Source organism: Penicillium riverlandense, assembly GCF_028828495.1.
Source record: "Penicillium riverlandense strain IBT 135883 chromosome Unknown utg000003l_segment0_segment0, whole genome shotgun sequence".
Lineage (NCBI taxonomy): Eukaryota > Fungi > Ascomycota > Eurotiomycetes > Eurotiales > Aspergillaceae > Penicillium > Penicillium riverlandense.
This window is the reverse complement of record NW_026643196.1, coordinates 973,112-989,600: the sequence shown is the minus strand read 5'-3', so window position 1 is coordinate 989,600 and position 16,489 is coordinate 973,112. Positions and strand designations below refer to the sequence as shown.

At 53.0% G+C, this 16,489-nt stretch overlaps 6 protein-coding genes across 6 annotated transcripts; 2 read left to right on the top strand and 4 right to left on the bottom strand.

The window, feature by feature from the left end:
• Positions 1–325: 325 nt before the first annotated feature.
• On the bottom strand, positions 326–1,268 carry N7474_004032 (protoglobin family protein; the record flags this gene model as incomplete). The annotated part of the gene is made up of 3 exons (XM_057195447.1): positions 326–764; positions 822–1,095; positions 1,154–1,268. The coding sequence occupies 3 exons, from the start codon at positions 1,266–1,268 to the stop codon at positions 326–328; spliced, it is 828 nt and encodes a 275-aa protein (XP_057052843.1).
• A 1,766-nt stretch (positions 1,269–3,034) lies between these two features.
• On the bottom strand, positions 3,035–5,113 carry N7474_004031 (glycoside hydrolase family 2 protein; the record flags this gene model as incomplete). The annotated part of the gene is made up of 4 exons (XM_057195446.1): positions 3,035–4,221; positions 4,275–4,459; positions 4,511–4,727; positions 4,786–5,113. 4 exons carry the CDS (start codon positions 5,111–5,113, stop codon positions 3,035–3,037), a joined length of 1,917 nt encoding a protein of 638 aa, XP_057052842.1.
• A 1,368-nt stretch (positions 5,114–6,481) lies between these two features.
• On the bottom strand, positions 6,482–8,169 carry N7474_004030 (histidine phosphatase family protein; the record flags this gene model as incomplete). The annotated part of the gene is made up of 3 exons (XM_057195445.1): positions 6,482–7,802; positions 7,854–8,007; positions 8,070–8,169. The coding sequence occupies 3 exons, from the start codon at positions 8,167–8,169 to the stop codon at positions 6,482–6,484; spliced, it is 1,575 nt and encodes a 524-aa protein (XP_057052841.1).
• A 1,980-nt stretch (positions 8,170–10,149) lies between these two features.
• Positions 10,150–11,501, top strand: exg1 (glucan 1,3-beta-glucosidase; the record flags this gene model as incomplete). Its single annotated transcript, XM_057195444.1, has 3 exons — positions 10,150–10,220; positions 10,281–10,660; positions 10,711–11,501. 3 exons carry the CDS (start codon positions 10,150–10,152, stop codon positions 11,499–11,501), a joined length of 1,242 nt encoding a protein of 413 aa, XP_057052840.1.
• Positions 11,502–12,027: 526 nt separating this feature from the next.
• On the bottom strand, positions 12,028–15,360 carry N7474_004028 (putative importin 11; the record flags this gene model as incomplete). Its single annotated transcript, XM_057195443.1, has 3 exons — positions 12,028–13,101; positions 13,158–14,737; positions 14,934–15,360. The coding sequence occupies 3 exons, from the start codon at positions 15,358–15,360 to the stop codon at positions 12,028–12,030; spliced, it is 3,081 nt and encodes a 1,026-aa protein (XP_057052839.1).
• A 443-nt stretch (positions 15,361–15,803) lies between these two features.
• N7474_004027 (uncharacterized protein) lies at positions 15,804–16,279 on the top strand (the record flags this gene model as incomplete). Its single annotated transcript, XM_057195442.1, has 3 exons — positions 15,804–15,900; positions 15,954–16,098; positions 16,147–16,279. 3 exons carry the CDS (start codon positions 15,804–15,806, stop codon positions 16,277–16,279), a joined length of 375 nt encoding a protein of 124 aa, XP_057052838.1.
• Between the last annotated feature and the right edge of the window lie 210 nt (positions 16,280–16,489).

Below are 16,489 nucleotides of genomic sequence, written 5' to 3'. Positions count from 1 at the left end.
GGTGGATCTTATTGAGTGGGTGAGTGGGGAGATATGTGTGAGAGAGAGGGGGGAGAGGAGGGCAATGCCACTATGTATGAAGGACTGAGGAGGGGCCGATCGATAGCTCTCAGTTGATCCTTCCCGCGTGTGGAGGCCAACTGCCGATGACGGAAGGCGTGCTTGCCGATGTTTCCCCTTTACTGATCCGGGGTGTGTCACGTGATATACAAGGTCCTCTGGTCGAGAGAATTGGTTGATTGAAGTAAACAAACACTGAGAACTACCGAACAACTCCATGTCTGCGCCTGCCCATGCCTTCCGTCCTATAATATCCAGCTCTTCCCTAATTCGCCCAGATCTTGGTCTCGGTCGACGACGCCTTACCCAGGTTCGCAAACGGACAGACTCCCGACGGGTCTGCTCTCGACTTGCTCGAGTGTAACGTACTATTCGTGCTGCGCAGACTCGACTTGTCATCGTCCTGGGAAACCGACGCATCACTGCTACCAAACATCCGCTTTTCTCCGTCTTCCATACTCATGAGTGAGATCTCGTCGGCAAACTCATCGCCGTCCTTGACGTGCCACCGCGCGAACATGTCATTTTGGATCCAGAGGACCTTGGTCAGAGCCCGCAAGAGGGCAATCTTGCGGCGCAGCGAGAGCTGCGGAAGGGACATGATCGCTTCGATCATGACGTCCTGGATGTATCCGATACAAGCACCGATGTGAATGTATTCCACGCTGAGCGGGTCCATGCGCAGCTGTCCGCTATGCATCATTCTGTGGTTCTCGTCTCAGTCGCAGATCGTGCATTATCTTATCTGACACAGTACTAACCCGACTTTGCCAATATATCGCCAAAAATCCATCTTGGTCGGATCCTGACACAGCCGGTTCAGATACCACCGCAGAAACATCTTCCGGCGTTGGATCTGTGGCGTGTCCTCCGTCAACCAGTCCTCGTCCTCTGGTTTTCCCTTGGCCGTTGACCGTGTGTGAAACGCCCGTGATGTGATATCACGTTGCAGCAACTTCTCGTAGACTAGGGTGACCACCCTGGGGATCAAGGCCTTGACATACTTGGCCCCCGTTACCAGTGCCTCAACGTCCGCTGTACACCGATTCTTGTCAGTGCTGTGACTGACATATGCCTAGCAAGAGGATCTTACCGATGCCGAACTCAAGGAACTCGTGGAGGTACTTGATTCTCTCCTCGAAATTGACATAGAGCGCCTTCCGGTCGACATGCTTCGGCTGGAAGCCTTCGTCTAGCAGCCTCTCCATTACCGCGATATGGGTTGATGTCTTTAAAGACCCGTGAGTAGCACAGAAGAAGAAACAAGCAAAAGCATTCAAAGGAAAAACCGGGGCGGGTCGTGGCATCCGCTAGCGTATTTATACTTCTTGCTTAATCCTAACAAAGCCTTGCCGTCAGAGCCACTCGCCCCTCCGCAATAAATTAAAGCCACGAGGTGCCATGCTGGGTCTCCATTCAGTGGTGTCGTTGCAGGATTTTAGTTACCAACTACAGTGCGGGACTCCTACCCGGGAGAGGACGATGGGTCCACGATCCGGGCGCCAGAAACATCATTTCCAGATTAATGATTTTATACCCGTCGTTCTCGCCGAATCAGAGTACGCGCATAGCGAGTCTGGAGACATTTTACATAGCGGGCGTGGAAACCATGAGAGGAAGGCAAGCAAGGCGTGCCCTGATCCTTGCAATCTCCACTGAGATTCGAAACGTTCTCCAATCACTTGAAACAAGCGAACTATGAAAAATGCGGAGATAAGAAAATCTTGGCTTTCTTTGACAGCTGTGACAGGTGGCCTATCATCCAATCTACATAAAGCTCGAGGCAGAGCGCTTTGATCGCGACTTGCTCAGAACAGTCAGACCTCCGAGTTGGCTGACAAAACAGCATGGGGAAGGGGTCAGAGAAACAGTATTGACAGTTTTCCTCTGTTAGCCGTTGACGTAAACAAGACTCCGCTGTGGTCCCGTCGTTTTAGCGTCTAGAGCCGAGACGATATGGAATTCTCTTCCGGGACCACCAACTGTTCTTCCCATCTCAGCGTTGGTCCACATTACAGTGTGCTACAAGATTTGTACAATTGAATAACTTAATGACTCATTTTTCGTAAAATGGAATGGGATCCAGGTAGAAGCTTGAAATCAAGCAGGGTCTATGTCTCGGTATATGACAGGAAACGGCGTCGCCGCGCTGTGGGGCGGACAGGGATGGTGGCCCACACACGCACCGTTTCAACGGCAATAATTGACTATCTAGTTAGCTGCAGACATGATTAAGCAGACGGACGCAGGTGTCTCAAGGATAGATGCTTGCAATCAGGTTTGTACTGGGTGATGGTGTGATCGGATGCCCGAGAGTGGTAGAATGTCCGGAGAGGCGCAAGAAATGATTTCCACACGTGCGAAGTGAGCAGCCACACGGACATAAAACCAAGGACGCCAGACAAAGAAGTGATAAATCAAGTCAATGATACAAGTATCACTCCGACTCAAAGTGATAGATCAAAAAAAAAAAATGTTAATTACTCGTGGTGCTTAGGGAACGCGTTTTTTGGTTCTGCTTTAATCTGAAACGCTGCTGGGCTTTCCCAGACAAGCCGCGCTGGACGATCACCAATGCCCTGTGCCGATCTTGTCCAGACCCTCAATTCTAGAACGATGATGCGGCGGGGGAAAGTCTTGCATGGCCTGGCCGCTGGATGAGAAAGGGTTCGTACAGATTTTTGAATAGTAAGTTAGTCGTGTCTTCCTTGTCCTGCAGAGATACGGAATTCGGGTATCTCGGCGCAATTTAAGTGAGTTTGAAAGACGGGGTGACAGCTCACTTTGGTCCTTGGATGTACAGGCGGTGGCTTATTTACCAATGGCACTTTCTGACAGTCCCGTTCATATAGATGAGAACCTTGGACGCGGGGAGATAACCAGGGTCCAATGGAAATAAGAAACAAAGAACAATCTATCATTAACCAAATTTATACAAAAAACTGTATAGACAATAAATATTCAAAGAACCCTACTAAGAAGCCTGCACGGTGGCATTATTGCGGCGCGCATCAGCAGCATCATACAGACCCTGGATATCGGACTTCCACTGCTTCTCGTCGACTCGCTTCAGGCGGCGGTCATAGGTCATCAGGCCATTGACCTCGCCCTCAACATCGGTAGTCTGTGTCCAGACGCCACCGCTGCACGCGAAGCGCTGCACCTGGTCACGGAGCTCGCTGAGCAAGAGGTGGCTGCGGTAGTTCCACGCGTCGATAGTGATGTCGATTTCGTAGGTCTGGTTGATTGTCAAAATGGCCTCCGGGACGTTCCACAAATGCTCAACGGAGACGTTGTTTCCAAGTCCACCGAATTCACCCTGGAACCCGATCCGCGTGTCGTCGTAGGGGCTCGAGTCGATCGAGTAGAAGGGCGTGCCGCACTGCGGGTTGGCGTAGTGGTGGTTATCGCTGAAGTCGCCGGCGCCGTGGTCGAACCAGCCCGTGGTCGAGTCCACCAGCCGCGTCGGATCCAGCGACTGAACCAGAGCGGTCAGTCCGAACTCCGGGTAGTAGTCCGTGATCTGGCCCCAGCCCTCGTTATAGATGATCCAGATTGCAATGCTAGTGAAGCTCTTGAGCTGGTTCACCAGGGTCGTAAGCTGGCGGCCAAATTCGGCCTGCTGTGTCGCGTTCGGCAGGATGGTGGCCCCGTCGGCCTCGGTCTGGAGCGGACGCATGGCAGGCATGTCCTGGATGACAAGCAGGCCCAGCTGGTCGCATGCCTGGTACCACCGCTCGTTTTCGACCTTGATGTGCTTGCGAACCGTGTTGAAGCCCAGATCCTTGAGCAACTGCAGATCGTACACCATTGCCTCTTGCGTCGGCGGCGTGTAGATGCCGTCAGGCCAGAATCCCTGGTCGAGAGTGCCGAACATGAACACAAACTCACCGTTCAGCAGCGGGCGCACAACGCCGTCGACTGTGCCCTTGGAGATAGTGCGGAAACCAGTGTAGCTCTGGATCATGTCGGAGCCCATCTTGACGGTAACGTTGTACAGGTGAGGCGAGTCCGGAGTCCACAGCTTCGGCGAAGAGACCTTGAACTGGAACGGGCGGTTCGAAGGACCGCTGTGAGTCGCGACAACCTTGTCGTTCTCGTGCAGCGAGATCTCGACGGGCGTGCTGGTGTTCAGGTCCGAGCTGTGCACGGTGACGTTCACTGATCAAATTAGTACTGCGAATGCGCACTCAATGAACATTATCAGCTCTTACCTTGTCCGTACATGTCGGCAGCCAGGTCCAGTTGCGTGATGTAGGTCGCCGGAGTGGACTCGATCCATACACTCTGCCAGATTCCACTGCAGGGAGTATAGAAGATGTGGTTCGGGCGGAGCGTCTGTTTGCCAATGGGAATGACATAGTCGCCACTGTCCGTGGGATCGTGCACAAAAACGAGTCTATACCATCTGATCAGTTCTTGTCCGTGTCGATTTTCCCGGGCCACTCACAGTTCATTGTCCTGACCAAAGTTCACATAGGGAGTCACGTCGAGCGTGAAGCGGAAGTAGCCTCCACGATGGAAACCCGCCTGCTTGCCATTGACAAAAACAGTGGCTTCATAGTCCACAGCCCCGAAGTTGAGTAGAACATGCTGGCCCTTCCAAGAAGAGTCGACAGTGAACGAGTTCGAGAACCATGAGTATAGCGCATCTACGGCTTGGATTCCTATTCGTGATAACCAGTCAATATCAAGATCAACACGCCATCCCAGACAAAAACATACCAGACAGGCCACTTTCAAGACAAGATGGAATCAGCACTTCCTGGCCTAGGTTCTGACCAAAAGGTGGGCTCTGAACGGCATCGAGACCCGACGCATTCTCATACTGCCACACGCCATTGAGGTTCTGCCAGTTGGAGCGTTCCAGCTGCGGGCGCGGGTACTCAGGCCAGGGATCAGTGCCGACTTTGTCGGTCCACGGCGTCGTCAATGGAGGTGTCTTGAGACTGTATCCGGAGTTGCTGCGAACATGCTTGGCAGCGCTCTTTTCCGGGAGAGCAAAGCCAGTGGCTGCCAGCAGCGACACAACAAGGCTCCCTGTTAGATGCATGATGTCCTAGGAGCGCAACAATATCGGGAATGAAAAAGAAAATGACCGGGGCGGAAACCGACGATCCAGCCTCAGACTTATGTACGTCCATCGGACGAGATCGACCTGCGACGGAACCATTGCTGGGCCGGGATTCAATGCGAGGGCCGAGCCCCAGGGCCTTGTGGGCATTCTTCCCTGCATAGGCCGGCTTTCTTGGCCCCCTCGGAGTGTCTCCACCAGAACTAGGCATAACAAAGCCCCGCCGGGAGGGTCGTGGACAACTACTACTTACTGCACCGCACAAGGTGCCAGTGTGGGCAACCAATTGTTTGGTTATCCAACCTTGGGAACATTGGGTACAGGGCGTTGTTGATAGTGGAGATGCCGACGAGGCCGGGTCCACGAGCATCCCACCGATCCGAACGGGTCTGCAGAGGCGCAATTGCACTGTTGATTATTGCATTCTTGTATCTCCATGTTCAGTTATACATCCATTTCCATATCAAATGCTTTCAGACAGGCTTACCGTGGCTATGTGAAGCTTCCAGGAACCGTGCCTGTCCCAGCGTTGTGCCTCGCCAGGGGCCGACCAACAAGAATTCGGTGCCGGTGGAGCAAACCTGAATCGCGGGCCAATGAGTGTACCGGATACACCAAATCGGCCAGTAACTCCGACTCAGCATGCGGAGAACCAAAAGGACGCGTTCTTTTCGCCCTGATGCCATCCAGGGTTCGGGTCTCCAATTCTTCTGGTTCCGCACACGCGCGTCCGAGGTCGAGACCTGGCTGCTCGGCTCGAGTGTCGCAGCGTTAGATCTAAAAGAAAAATTTCCTTCTTCTTTGCTAAAAGATTTTTCCGGACATATGCCGAGGGGGCAGTTGTGTTCTCTTGTCTCTGAGGTGGCATATTCTGCTATTTAGAGAATAAGAATACGAATGGACCCTTGTTCCTCTTGAAACGGCCTTGGCGCGACGATCGTCAATTTTTCATTGGACACGCGTCCTGTCCGCCCTGACTAGTTTGGGGATGGCGAATTTGGCCTCACCCACTTAGTACGGGGACTTGTGCGTCATGGGAAGCGATCGGCACACGCGGGGAGATTAATTGTATGGCTCTTCAAGGTCTGAAACTTGGATAATGGACTGCGGGGGAGTGGAGTGGCAAGTATATGCCCAACTCCCGAGATTTTTGAGGTGTACTTGATTACAGAACCGAGATGCCCGCGACAAGACCACAAAGACACCAACAGGAAGACAAAATGATGACCAGGAGAGAGCCCCCAATCGAGGTGCGGCTCCAACGATCCTCTATATGAATAGAATCCGGCCCCCCTAAACAACCTGGTGGGGCGGAACAATGAACGAGGCTGCATCTACAACAGTGATCTAAACGGGCACTCCGTTTCTCACTGCCCCATACTCCTTCATTGTCCAATTCCCAAAGCAAGCATACTGGAACTCGGCGTTGGCCAGGCTCTCTTTCTGCACCTTCAAGAACGTCTCTAGCTCGCACCACCCGTCCTCGCGGTACTCACATGCCTCGAAGCTGGCGTGCAGCGGAATAGTGCGCTGGTTCTGGATAAAGTGCACATACTGCGTCTTGCCAGTACCGGGCACATAATTCTCCGAGGACGCCTTTCGCGACCGCCAGGTCGACACTTTGTGGGGTGCCGTGATGATCTCAATGTTGAGCCGACCGGCAAAGGGAACCAGTTTACTCGTGACGAACTGCTGGTTCCTCGGCGGGCCGGTAGCAGGCAGGAAATCCGCAAACTGGGTCAGTCCGAACGCAGTCAGGACGGAGACGATGTTGGCGTCGTGGGTGAATTCCAGGTAAAGCGCCTGATCCAGGGGGAAAGTCACCGGGTTCGTGTCCAGGGTCATATTGGCTCCGGTCTTATTGGCTGGCACATCGACGAGATGGCCTTCAACTCGCGCCAGGAACTCTTCGACCCAGGCAATCCCCTGTGCCCGACCCGTGGGGCTGAGGAAGCCGGACATGGCGGCGAACTCGATGTCCTGCATGTACTCGTATCCCTGCCACTCTTGATAGTCGAACAGCTGGCAGAACGGGCTGTAGCCCAGGCTGATGGTCTCGTAGGGACAGAGAGCCTGTGCGTGGGAGGTGTCGGTCACGGTCCAGTTGTAGCTCCCGGTGAGACGCCGCAGTTTGGCGGTGCGGTCCTTCAGACAGGTCTCCGTCCAGGTGCCCACCGGCTCCTCAATTGCAGCCATCATGGTCTCCCCTGATTTTGTGCATGCTTCGTCACCCGTCACAGCAGGGTCAATGGTGGCCAGGATATTGGCATGCTTCTTCCAGTCAAGACCGAAGAAACCAGCGAGGAAGTTCTCGCAACTCTCGAGCATGCGCGACTGCAGCGTGGTGCGCACGACAATCTTAGACGAATTGTCATACAGGTGGCCGTAGTTGTAGAAGTTTAGAATACCGCTGTCAAAAAGCTCCTGGCGGCCTTGCGGGACAAGGATCTCCTCTCCCAGCTTGTAGGACCAGTCATTCAGGAACTCCAGTTCGCCGGTGAATACCGGGCCGGCATTGACAATGCCAGCGGCCCATGCACCCAAGCCTTCCTCAGCAGAAGGGTATCTGGCGCCATGGCGCTGGAGCATGTGCATGTGGGTGATGCTCGCACCCTTGGGAAGAGGGTATTCATCCACTCCGAATCCTTCAGAGGGGGAAAAGTACGGGCTGTGGAGATGGTTAGTCAATGATGATTATTGAATAAAGAAGAAGTCTAACCTTAGATCTCCCATGAGATGGAAGATATTTCGCCCATTGGCACCAGCAATGGGCTCCGATGTCTCCAAGGGAGCATTGGGGGTGTACCTAGCCTGGCCAAAGGGTGCTGGGTTGACCTCTGCCAGGAATGGAGCAGCACCAGTAGGCGTCGGGCCTGGGGGTGTACAGAGTTGTTAGTTAATACATTTTGGACGAGAATCTTCAATAATAACTGACCAGCGTAGTTGTCCGGCACTGTCTGGAACCAATTGGGCTCACTGGCATCTACAGCCGTGGCAATGGCCCAAGTGAGCATTAACGAGCGGAGGTTCCCCATGGCGATCTTATAACTTGCTAAATAGCAGCAATTGGCGTCAACGCTGCATTTCGTCAGACGCGACGCAGGCCTTGGGCTTTATAGTCCCTTCCTGCATGTCCGTCCATGTCCCTCGGCAGTAAACTCCCCGGCGCAATATATCCATTTAATCTAGGTAGAAGCATCACGAAGAGACGCGAGACATGGTAGCCACGGGAAAAATCCGTCAGGGTGCACAGCATGAAAAGCAATGACCATCAACCTGCTGCACACGTGGGTAGAAAGACTGGAGAGCACGACCAGTCACTAAGCAGTAGCTTGGCTCATCTAGCGGCCTCGTCCGTTTAAGCGAAGCACTAGCGCTACAACTGTGCCGAGTTTCCCTGACGTGAACCCATTCTACAAATTACATATTGTAAAGCGGATTGATAATAATATTGTTCTGATTTTGTTTTTCTTTTCTCGTCATATCGGCATTAACCGACTCCCGCTTGATTTTACCGGCCTACCACCAGTCTTCATCCACACGCGCGACGCGCACATTCCGATACTGTATCTCACATTCCGCACAGCTAGGGATTATGACACCGCAGCGTTACCAACATCCAGTCTGTGGCTGCTATATGTACGTATGATTCTGGACCACGAATCGATCCCTAGGGTTGGATTCGGATACAATGGTGGTGATACCCCGGCCCGAACAATGTACGGAGACACGGGACGGAACAGGGAAATGCTACCTCCATCAGTGGCTGACAGTAACAATGGAGGATCCAGTCACGTCATGAATGGTGGTCGAGACTCATTTACCATCTGATTGTGGGGTGGATAGCTTTTAAGAGTGGTGTTAGCGATGTGTTGTTGCTGAAACCGGCCGCATTCCGCATGTCAAACAAAGCCAAGTTTGCATTCCAGAAGACGGGTGGATCGATCGGCCTGTCAATCGGCATGCCAATCGTGCAGATAGGGCCTGGATCTGTCTGGCCATAGCGAACATCGAGTACCCGGGCAGATCAACCAAGATACTCCCAGTGCAGTTCACTGATGATCAAAAAGAGATACACATCTCTAGCTACATTACTCTAGGTATCTCCACAGCAATCCACCAACTCCAGATCTCGTGCCGGAACAATGCATTGTCGTACCCATTGCCTAATTGGGACTAGCGCCCACGTGCGAATGTATACCACGCCCGCAAGCAGCATTTCTTCTTCAAGTCAGAGATGGCGATACCAGTAGCTGCAGGCGCATGCAGACTAATTACGCTGTATGGGCGAAGAATATTCAGCGTGTCCGGAGTGAAAACTAAGACAGCGAGATCAAAGAGAAATCCTCTTTATCGTCAGCATCATCATCACCTCGTGCCTGCCATCCGCGCCCGAATGGAGTCAAGCGCAGTCGGAGCAGCCGCGAGTCGGCGAGTTGCGTCAGGGACGGCCACTTAGACATTCTGTGTTCCCTTGTTCAATTTCCATTCACAGAAACCCCCTTCAGTGTTGCGTGTCACGTCTATTCGGAAGAACTTCTGCCTTGTGACGTCTCCAAACTCGATTGTACCCCAACCCCACTGGTCTCCATCGAGCTTTACCGTGGATAAGAAGTTGGGACTCCAGCCGGAGAGAGCTAGTTCACTGTCACCCTCGGGACCAACAAGGTCTTTGTTCCCTTTATCAACCCCAGACTCGAGGGGGCGTGGGTCCCACTCGTCCCTGTTTGCATCAACGCCTCACCCGGATCCGGAGCATACACGTTGCGGGAAGGAGCAATCTGTGGGGTCAAGTTGATCGAGGTGTGGCATTGTCCCTGCCGAAAAGCGTGGAGATTTCCGCTTCCACGCACCATAGCGACGCTTTACCTGCATCCGGCCCGGTCGAAGCTCACGCATCGATACAAAGTTTACTTATAGCAGCCGATCTCCATGCCATTTGACACAACTCCGATCATCCTTCATTCCTGAAGCCCAACCTCCTGAATTTTGACTTTACTTGGCACATTTTCACTATGCCGGTTTCCCTTTCGACGAAGATCCTCGGGCTGTCCCTGATGGCTGCCCTGGGACAGGCCCAGACAGTGTGAGTGACTAGCATTCACATCTTGTTATATGTTTATCTAACCCGGTTTAATCTAAATAGTAGCCTCAGCTTCGATTATGCCAACGACAAGGTTCGTGGTGTTAACCTCGGTGGCTGGCTCGTGTTGGAGCCTTGGATCACTCCCTCGATCTTCGACCAGGCTGGCGATGGCGCCGTCGACGAATGGTCTCTCTGCGCCACCCTCGGCCTCGACGAATGCTATGCGACTCTGCAGCAACACTGGTCGTCCTTCATCACTGCGGATGACTTTGCTCAAATCGCCGCTGCGGGCATGAACCATGTCCGCATCCCAGTCGGCTACTGGGCCGTTGGGATCATGGAAGGTGACCCGTATGTCAATGGTCAGCTGGACTACCTGGACCAGGCTGTTGGGTGGGCTCGCGCGGCCAACCTCAAAGTCATTGTCGACCTGCACGGAGGTGAGTTACTTCAGCTGACTACATAGATTTCATGCTGACAAGAAACACAGCTCCTGGATCCCAGAACGGATTCGACAACAGTGGAAAGCGTGGTCCCATCATGTGGCAACAGAATGAGAACGTGGACGTCACGACGTATGTTCTCAGTGAACTGGCATCTCGGTATAGCAACGATGCCGACGTGGTCACGGCCATTGAAGCTCTGAACGAGCCCAGCATTCCCGGTGGTGTGAACGAGGACGGTCTGAAGCAGTACTACTACGACTCATGGGGCGTAGCCCGCTCAGGTAGCCAGGACACCACCGTAGTCCTGCACGACGGGTTCATGCCAACAGAGTCCTGGAACGGGTTCATGAGCGAATCGACCGGTGTCTGGTACGTGATGATGGACACGCACCACTATGAAGTCTTCGACAATACCCTGCTTGGCATGGATATCAACACGCACGTCAGCACGGCCTGCAACTTCGTCAACGACCACGTCCTGACCAGCGACAAGTGGACCATCGTTGGAGAGTGGACCGGCGCCATGACCGACTGCGCCAAGTACCTGAACGGCAAGGGCATCGGCGCCCGCTACGATGGCACGTACCAAGGCAGCGCTCCCATCGGCTCCTGCGAGGGTAAGTCTGAGGGCACCGTGTCTGCACTCTCGGCAGACGACCAGACCAACCTCCGCCGCTTCATCGAAGCCCAGCTCGACGCCTATGAGAAGGGTACCGGCTGGCTGTACTGGACCTGGAAGACCGAGGGCGCCCCAGAGTGGGATATGCAGCAGCAGCTTGCCGCCGGTGTCTTCCCCAACCCCGTTGACTCTCGCCAGTTCCCTGGCCAGTGTTAGGTGCGGCTAAGCTCGGGGGCACGTAGGCGCTTTAGATATTCGCTTATGGATGTCGCACGCTAGTAGCGTTTTGCTTATCGGCGTTTCTTCCTGCATCTTTAAATTGTCAACTGCGCGGCCCGCTTGCTGGCGCAATGCAGGCCGGTTTTCTTTTAAGTTTGGGAGGAGTATGGCGTATGGTTGGTTTCATACGATTTTGGTGTTGTCCTGGTCTCTCATTAATATCGCAAATAATCAACTGGATTATGCCCTAGTATTTGTTGTGATCACACGTAGCATGTAGCTGACAAAGGGAATATAATAAGTCAGTCAACTCTACTAGAGAATTTCAGGCAAAGAGACCTCAGCACAATGCATGCATTGGGGTATGTAACTAGACAGGATAACCACCCTGACGTTTCGTCTTTGTTGAGTCATGCAAATAAAAAAACATAAACATGGCTTTCGAGTCTAGATATGCAGCGCGATAATGCAAGAAGAGAACAAACAGAGGAAGAACACAAACGTCCTTGATTATATCTTGGAATCAAAGCAAACCCAGCGCCCCAAAAGCCGACACCACCTCGCGATCAACATTAACCAACCACTCCTCCTGGAACCGATCAGCACCACCACAGGAGACAATCAGTTCTTGGAGCCGGTGGCGAACGAAATCGCGGATGGCAAAGCGGTGGACCACGTCCGCGGAGTCCCAGTCGCGACGACGACGGGCCTCGGGGGACTCCGGCTCATCGGAGGCCTGGTTGTCGGGAGGAGCGTGGGCGGACCCTGGAGGGGCATTCCAGCAGACGAGGTAATCGGCATTGCTATCTGTACCGCCCTCTGACAGCTCGAGGATGATATCTGTCCAGATAGTCATGTAGGACTGCAGATGAGCCAGGATATAGGGCGGGGGAGGACCCGTGGCCGATGGGGGATCTTGAAGGGCAAGGAGCTGGGTAAGTGCAAGAGCGTGCAGTTTCTTCTGGGTGACGCTGCCGATATTGTCGTAATGCAGGAACCACTCGGTAAGAAGCCAGGAGAGGGTCTGTTCCTGGGACGAGTTGGTAGCTGTCGCGATAGCAGATGCGAAAATGGAGGGGTTGGCAAGTCCCAGACGCGCCAGGACAGAGAAGTAGTCTGTTTCGACGATGCCGACTACTGATGAGGTTTTGCGGTGCGGGCCCGTAGTTTGGCTGGCTTCGTAGGCGGAATGCAGGCCCTCTAGCAGAGAAGAGAGAAATGAGCTGTTGACGAGTGAGTGTGAGATCACGCTGTAGGTAGCTTCACTGCCGCCATCGACGGTCTCTGCGCCACGGATCATCATTTCGACTAGGCGCGGTACGACGCCGAGTCGTTGTTTTGTGGTTGATTTCAGGAGTGCTTCGAGGGATGCTAGGAGGTGGAATCGAGTGCGGTCGCTGAGCACTTCTTGGGGTGCCAGGAGGATGTAAGATTCAATGATCTGCAGTGCTTGAGGGGCACTGTCGGTTGCATGTTCGAGAATCGGAAAGAGAGCTGGGAGGAGAGAGATGATCTCTGGAGAGGCCGGTGCTGGGGTCTGCGCGACAATGGCGGACCAGAGGTCCAATGCCTCATCCAGTAGGTATACGAGAGTCTCCTGAAACACAGATTGCAATGTGAGTAGACAGTCGAGAAATGAAGAGAATAACATACCGATCCCGGCTCGACGGAGCTTTGAATGAGAGGAATAATAATTGAATGGTATCTCACAGACTCCTGCTTCATCGCGCGTATCAAGGACGAGAGAAGGGTGAGAATAGCCTGCTTCATCAAATGTTCCTCGCCAGAGCTCTCCCAGAGGGGTGGCAGCAACGAGAGAATCTGATCGGAAAATGGAGCGATCTGGATGATGTTAAAAAAATGCTTGATGCTCAGCAGGGGAGGAGGGCATACATGATCCTCGAGCTTCACGACTGCAACGCGCACCGTTTCCAACAAGCCCATCTTTGTATCTGTGCTCTCAACCTCTTGAACGAGAGCCATGAGGTTTTCAAGAATGGTGGGCGCAAACGGCATGAATTCCGTCGGAGAGAATTCGTAGGGATCGAGAACATTGCGTAGCTGTCTTCCGGCAGTAATCCGAACCACAAGGTCGTTCAAGGGATCCTGTTTGTTGAGGAGGTGTTGGAAGATCTGGTAGATGGCGTTCCTGTTCACCTCACCTGGCTTCACTGGAACCCACTGGCCGAGAACGATGGCAACTCTCCGTCGAATTACTTTATACTCTTGGTCTTGAATTTGGACTTCGGGGACCATCGTTTGCTCCAGGAAAGCATTGAAGTCCAGGTGCTGTTCCAGACTGGCCGAGGCCAGGCCGATCGCAGAATATAATGAATCTTTCAGCAGCACGTCGCGGTTTTCGGGACCTAGAATGATCATCAGAATTTGGCGTGCCGGTTTGTAACAAAAACAAAACTCACTGGCAAAGTTATAGAACACGCTCAGCAGTCGTGGAATGAGAAGATCCCTGAAATGGATCACCAGATCAAGGAAAAGTTTCTCCGAGCAGGAGCGGATAGAAAATTCCCAGGCATCGGAAATTTCGTCCTCTCGTTTCTCCCACTCTTCAGGCTCCTCCTCCCATTCTTGGAAGTCGATATTACGGAATCGAAAGAACTTGGTGACGAGAAGTTCCATGACGTTAACCACAAAGTCTTGCGTGAAAAGTTGTGACTTGATCAACTCCACGGCCTGCTTTCGCTCTTCCTTGTCCTGTGGTGTCTGGTACTTGAACGTCTGGGCCGGGTTGAAAGCCATTTTTGCACACGCTCGAATCAAGAGCAGAGCTCGGAGACCCGTCTTTTCCACCAAGGACTTTCCGTCAGATTCGCTGTCGGCCCCGAGACTGTCGTACTTATCACCAAGCTTGATAACCAATGTCCAGTATGATTTCACAAGTGGAATGCTGTCTGGCAATAGAGCAAATGATGCGGGGTGGGTTTTGGCCATCTCGACGTGCAGCTTTGACATCTGCAAGAGATGCTTCTCGACTCCGACGAAGGAGAGGAATTTGCTGAAGTGTGAATGGGTAAGCACCCAAAAGTCCCTGACTTCTTGGTTTCGACTCGGGTGTTCATAGCCAGAAATAACCAGTCGCCGAATAACCTTGAGAGACACCAGGCTCTGTTCAATTGCGTCGATCAACACGCTTTCACCCACGCCGCCTTGTTCCATGATCGCGGTCCATTGATTGACTTTGTCGACGTAGATGCTTCCCAGCACATGAAATATTTCTGGTGAGACAGACTGGAGGTTTGCCCTAGTTCTCTGAATACGCGCTGTCGACAGCTCTTTGATAATCTGCAAAAGGATGAGGAGGGTTCGAGGTAGTTGTAGGGGATTCGCGCCGTGCTGAGTCGACGACCGGAGGGAGGAGATAATCGAGGGCATCGCATCGGGCCTAAACACGGTGAGCATAAGTGTAAATACCGATATATTCGATGTCATACCAGTCATGAGGGAATTCGTAACGCATAATCTTCGCAATCATCAACGAATTGTGAAGGGCGAGCAGCGAGGCCGGTTCAACCATTCCCGCTTCGAGTGCCCGCGTCTTGATCTTCTCCTTTTCCTCTTTTTTGATAGCATTTGCCGCCGTCTTGCGCCAGTATTTGTCAATCCCATTCTTCAGCTGAATGATCGCGAGATATCGGACTTCGTTGGGCACGGAGTGATCGAGAAAGACATCCTGGAGAAAAGAGTAGTACATGGGCTGTTTTTCCCAGTTCTGAAGCTGCTGGGTGCCCGTCTGCACCTGCTGCTGGGCGGTACTTGCTGCAAGCACCAGGGCATGGAGGACATTTTGCGGGCTGAGCGGATTGGCCTCGCCAGACACCTCGATGGTATGGTGGACCATGGCGCCGGGTAGAGGAGGGTTGGTTGACGAAGTTTCCCAGAGGGGCTCAGTTCAGCTTCCGGGGCCACGGAGCTCAGGAACGGGTGGTCCGTGAATTCAACACCTCTCCATAGGTGGTGAGTCGTCGGTCCCCTTGCAAAGACCGAAACTCCCCTCAAAGCTCCGGAGAAGAGATAATCCGGGACAGCGGAACCCTAAAGGCGGAACCCTACATCTTTCCCTTTTGGGACGGGCGAGAGCATGTGGAGCCGATGAAGTCACCTGGTGAGGGTTATCTTGTTTTACTTTATGTAACCGATCAGTTCTCTCTGCGTCCTGTCAGTGGTCAATGACATACCTATGATGCATCATGATGCAAGTCGTGAAGATGAGTAGAAGTATTTAAGTCGGGGATTTGGTAGGGAGTAGTCTTTCCAGCAATCAATTACCTTGAACCGAACACAATGTCTGAATCTGAGCACCTGCGCCAGGCATACCGTGCCGAAAAAGACCTCAATTCCTACCAGGCCAAGCAGGGCCTCGGTCGCAAGAGTGACTCTAGTATGCTTATTCGTTTCCGCCCGATTCGAAACATTCACTGATCGATCTCATAGCTCTTGAATCTGGTGTAGATGAGAACGTCAACCAGCGGTTCCCCCAGGCCGGCCAAGTAAAGTACGGTCCGGGCTCAACGGCGTCTGGCAGTGACCACCGCCCAGTGCCTGAGGACGAAGGCGGCTCCCGGGATGAGCGTGGCAGGTGAGCAGATATCTTAGAATATTGAAATCAATTGCTGACATCTACCAGACTTGCCCATGCAGAGGAGTACCAGGGCCCCGGCGGCCCAGAGGACAAGGTGAAGATAGAATCGGAACGGCGCCCCGGCGACCAGGATACTCTAAACCTGCAGGATATGAAGCGTTCAGGTCTGGCGAAGTGAAGTGGATAGTACCCTGTCTATACAATGCAATTATCATAATTTACACTATAATGACGGGTGAAGTCACTATGCATGTTCGTTAAGACTTGACATGGTTGATCCTACCTATACTTCAGGCTTGGCGATCAGCCCATTAGGCATTACCAGCCGCACTTAGGCCCCCAGGCCCCCCAGGAACCCCACCGTAAGCCCTAATTCAATGACTCGCCC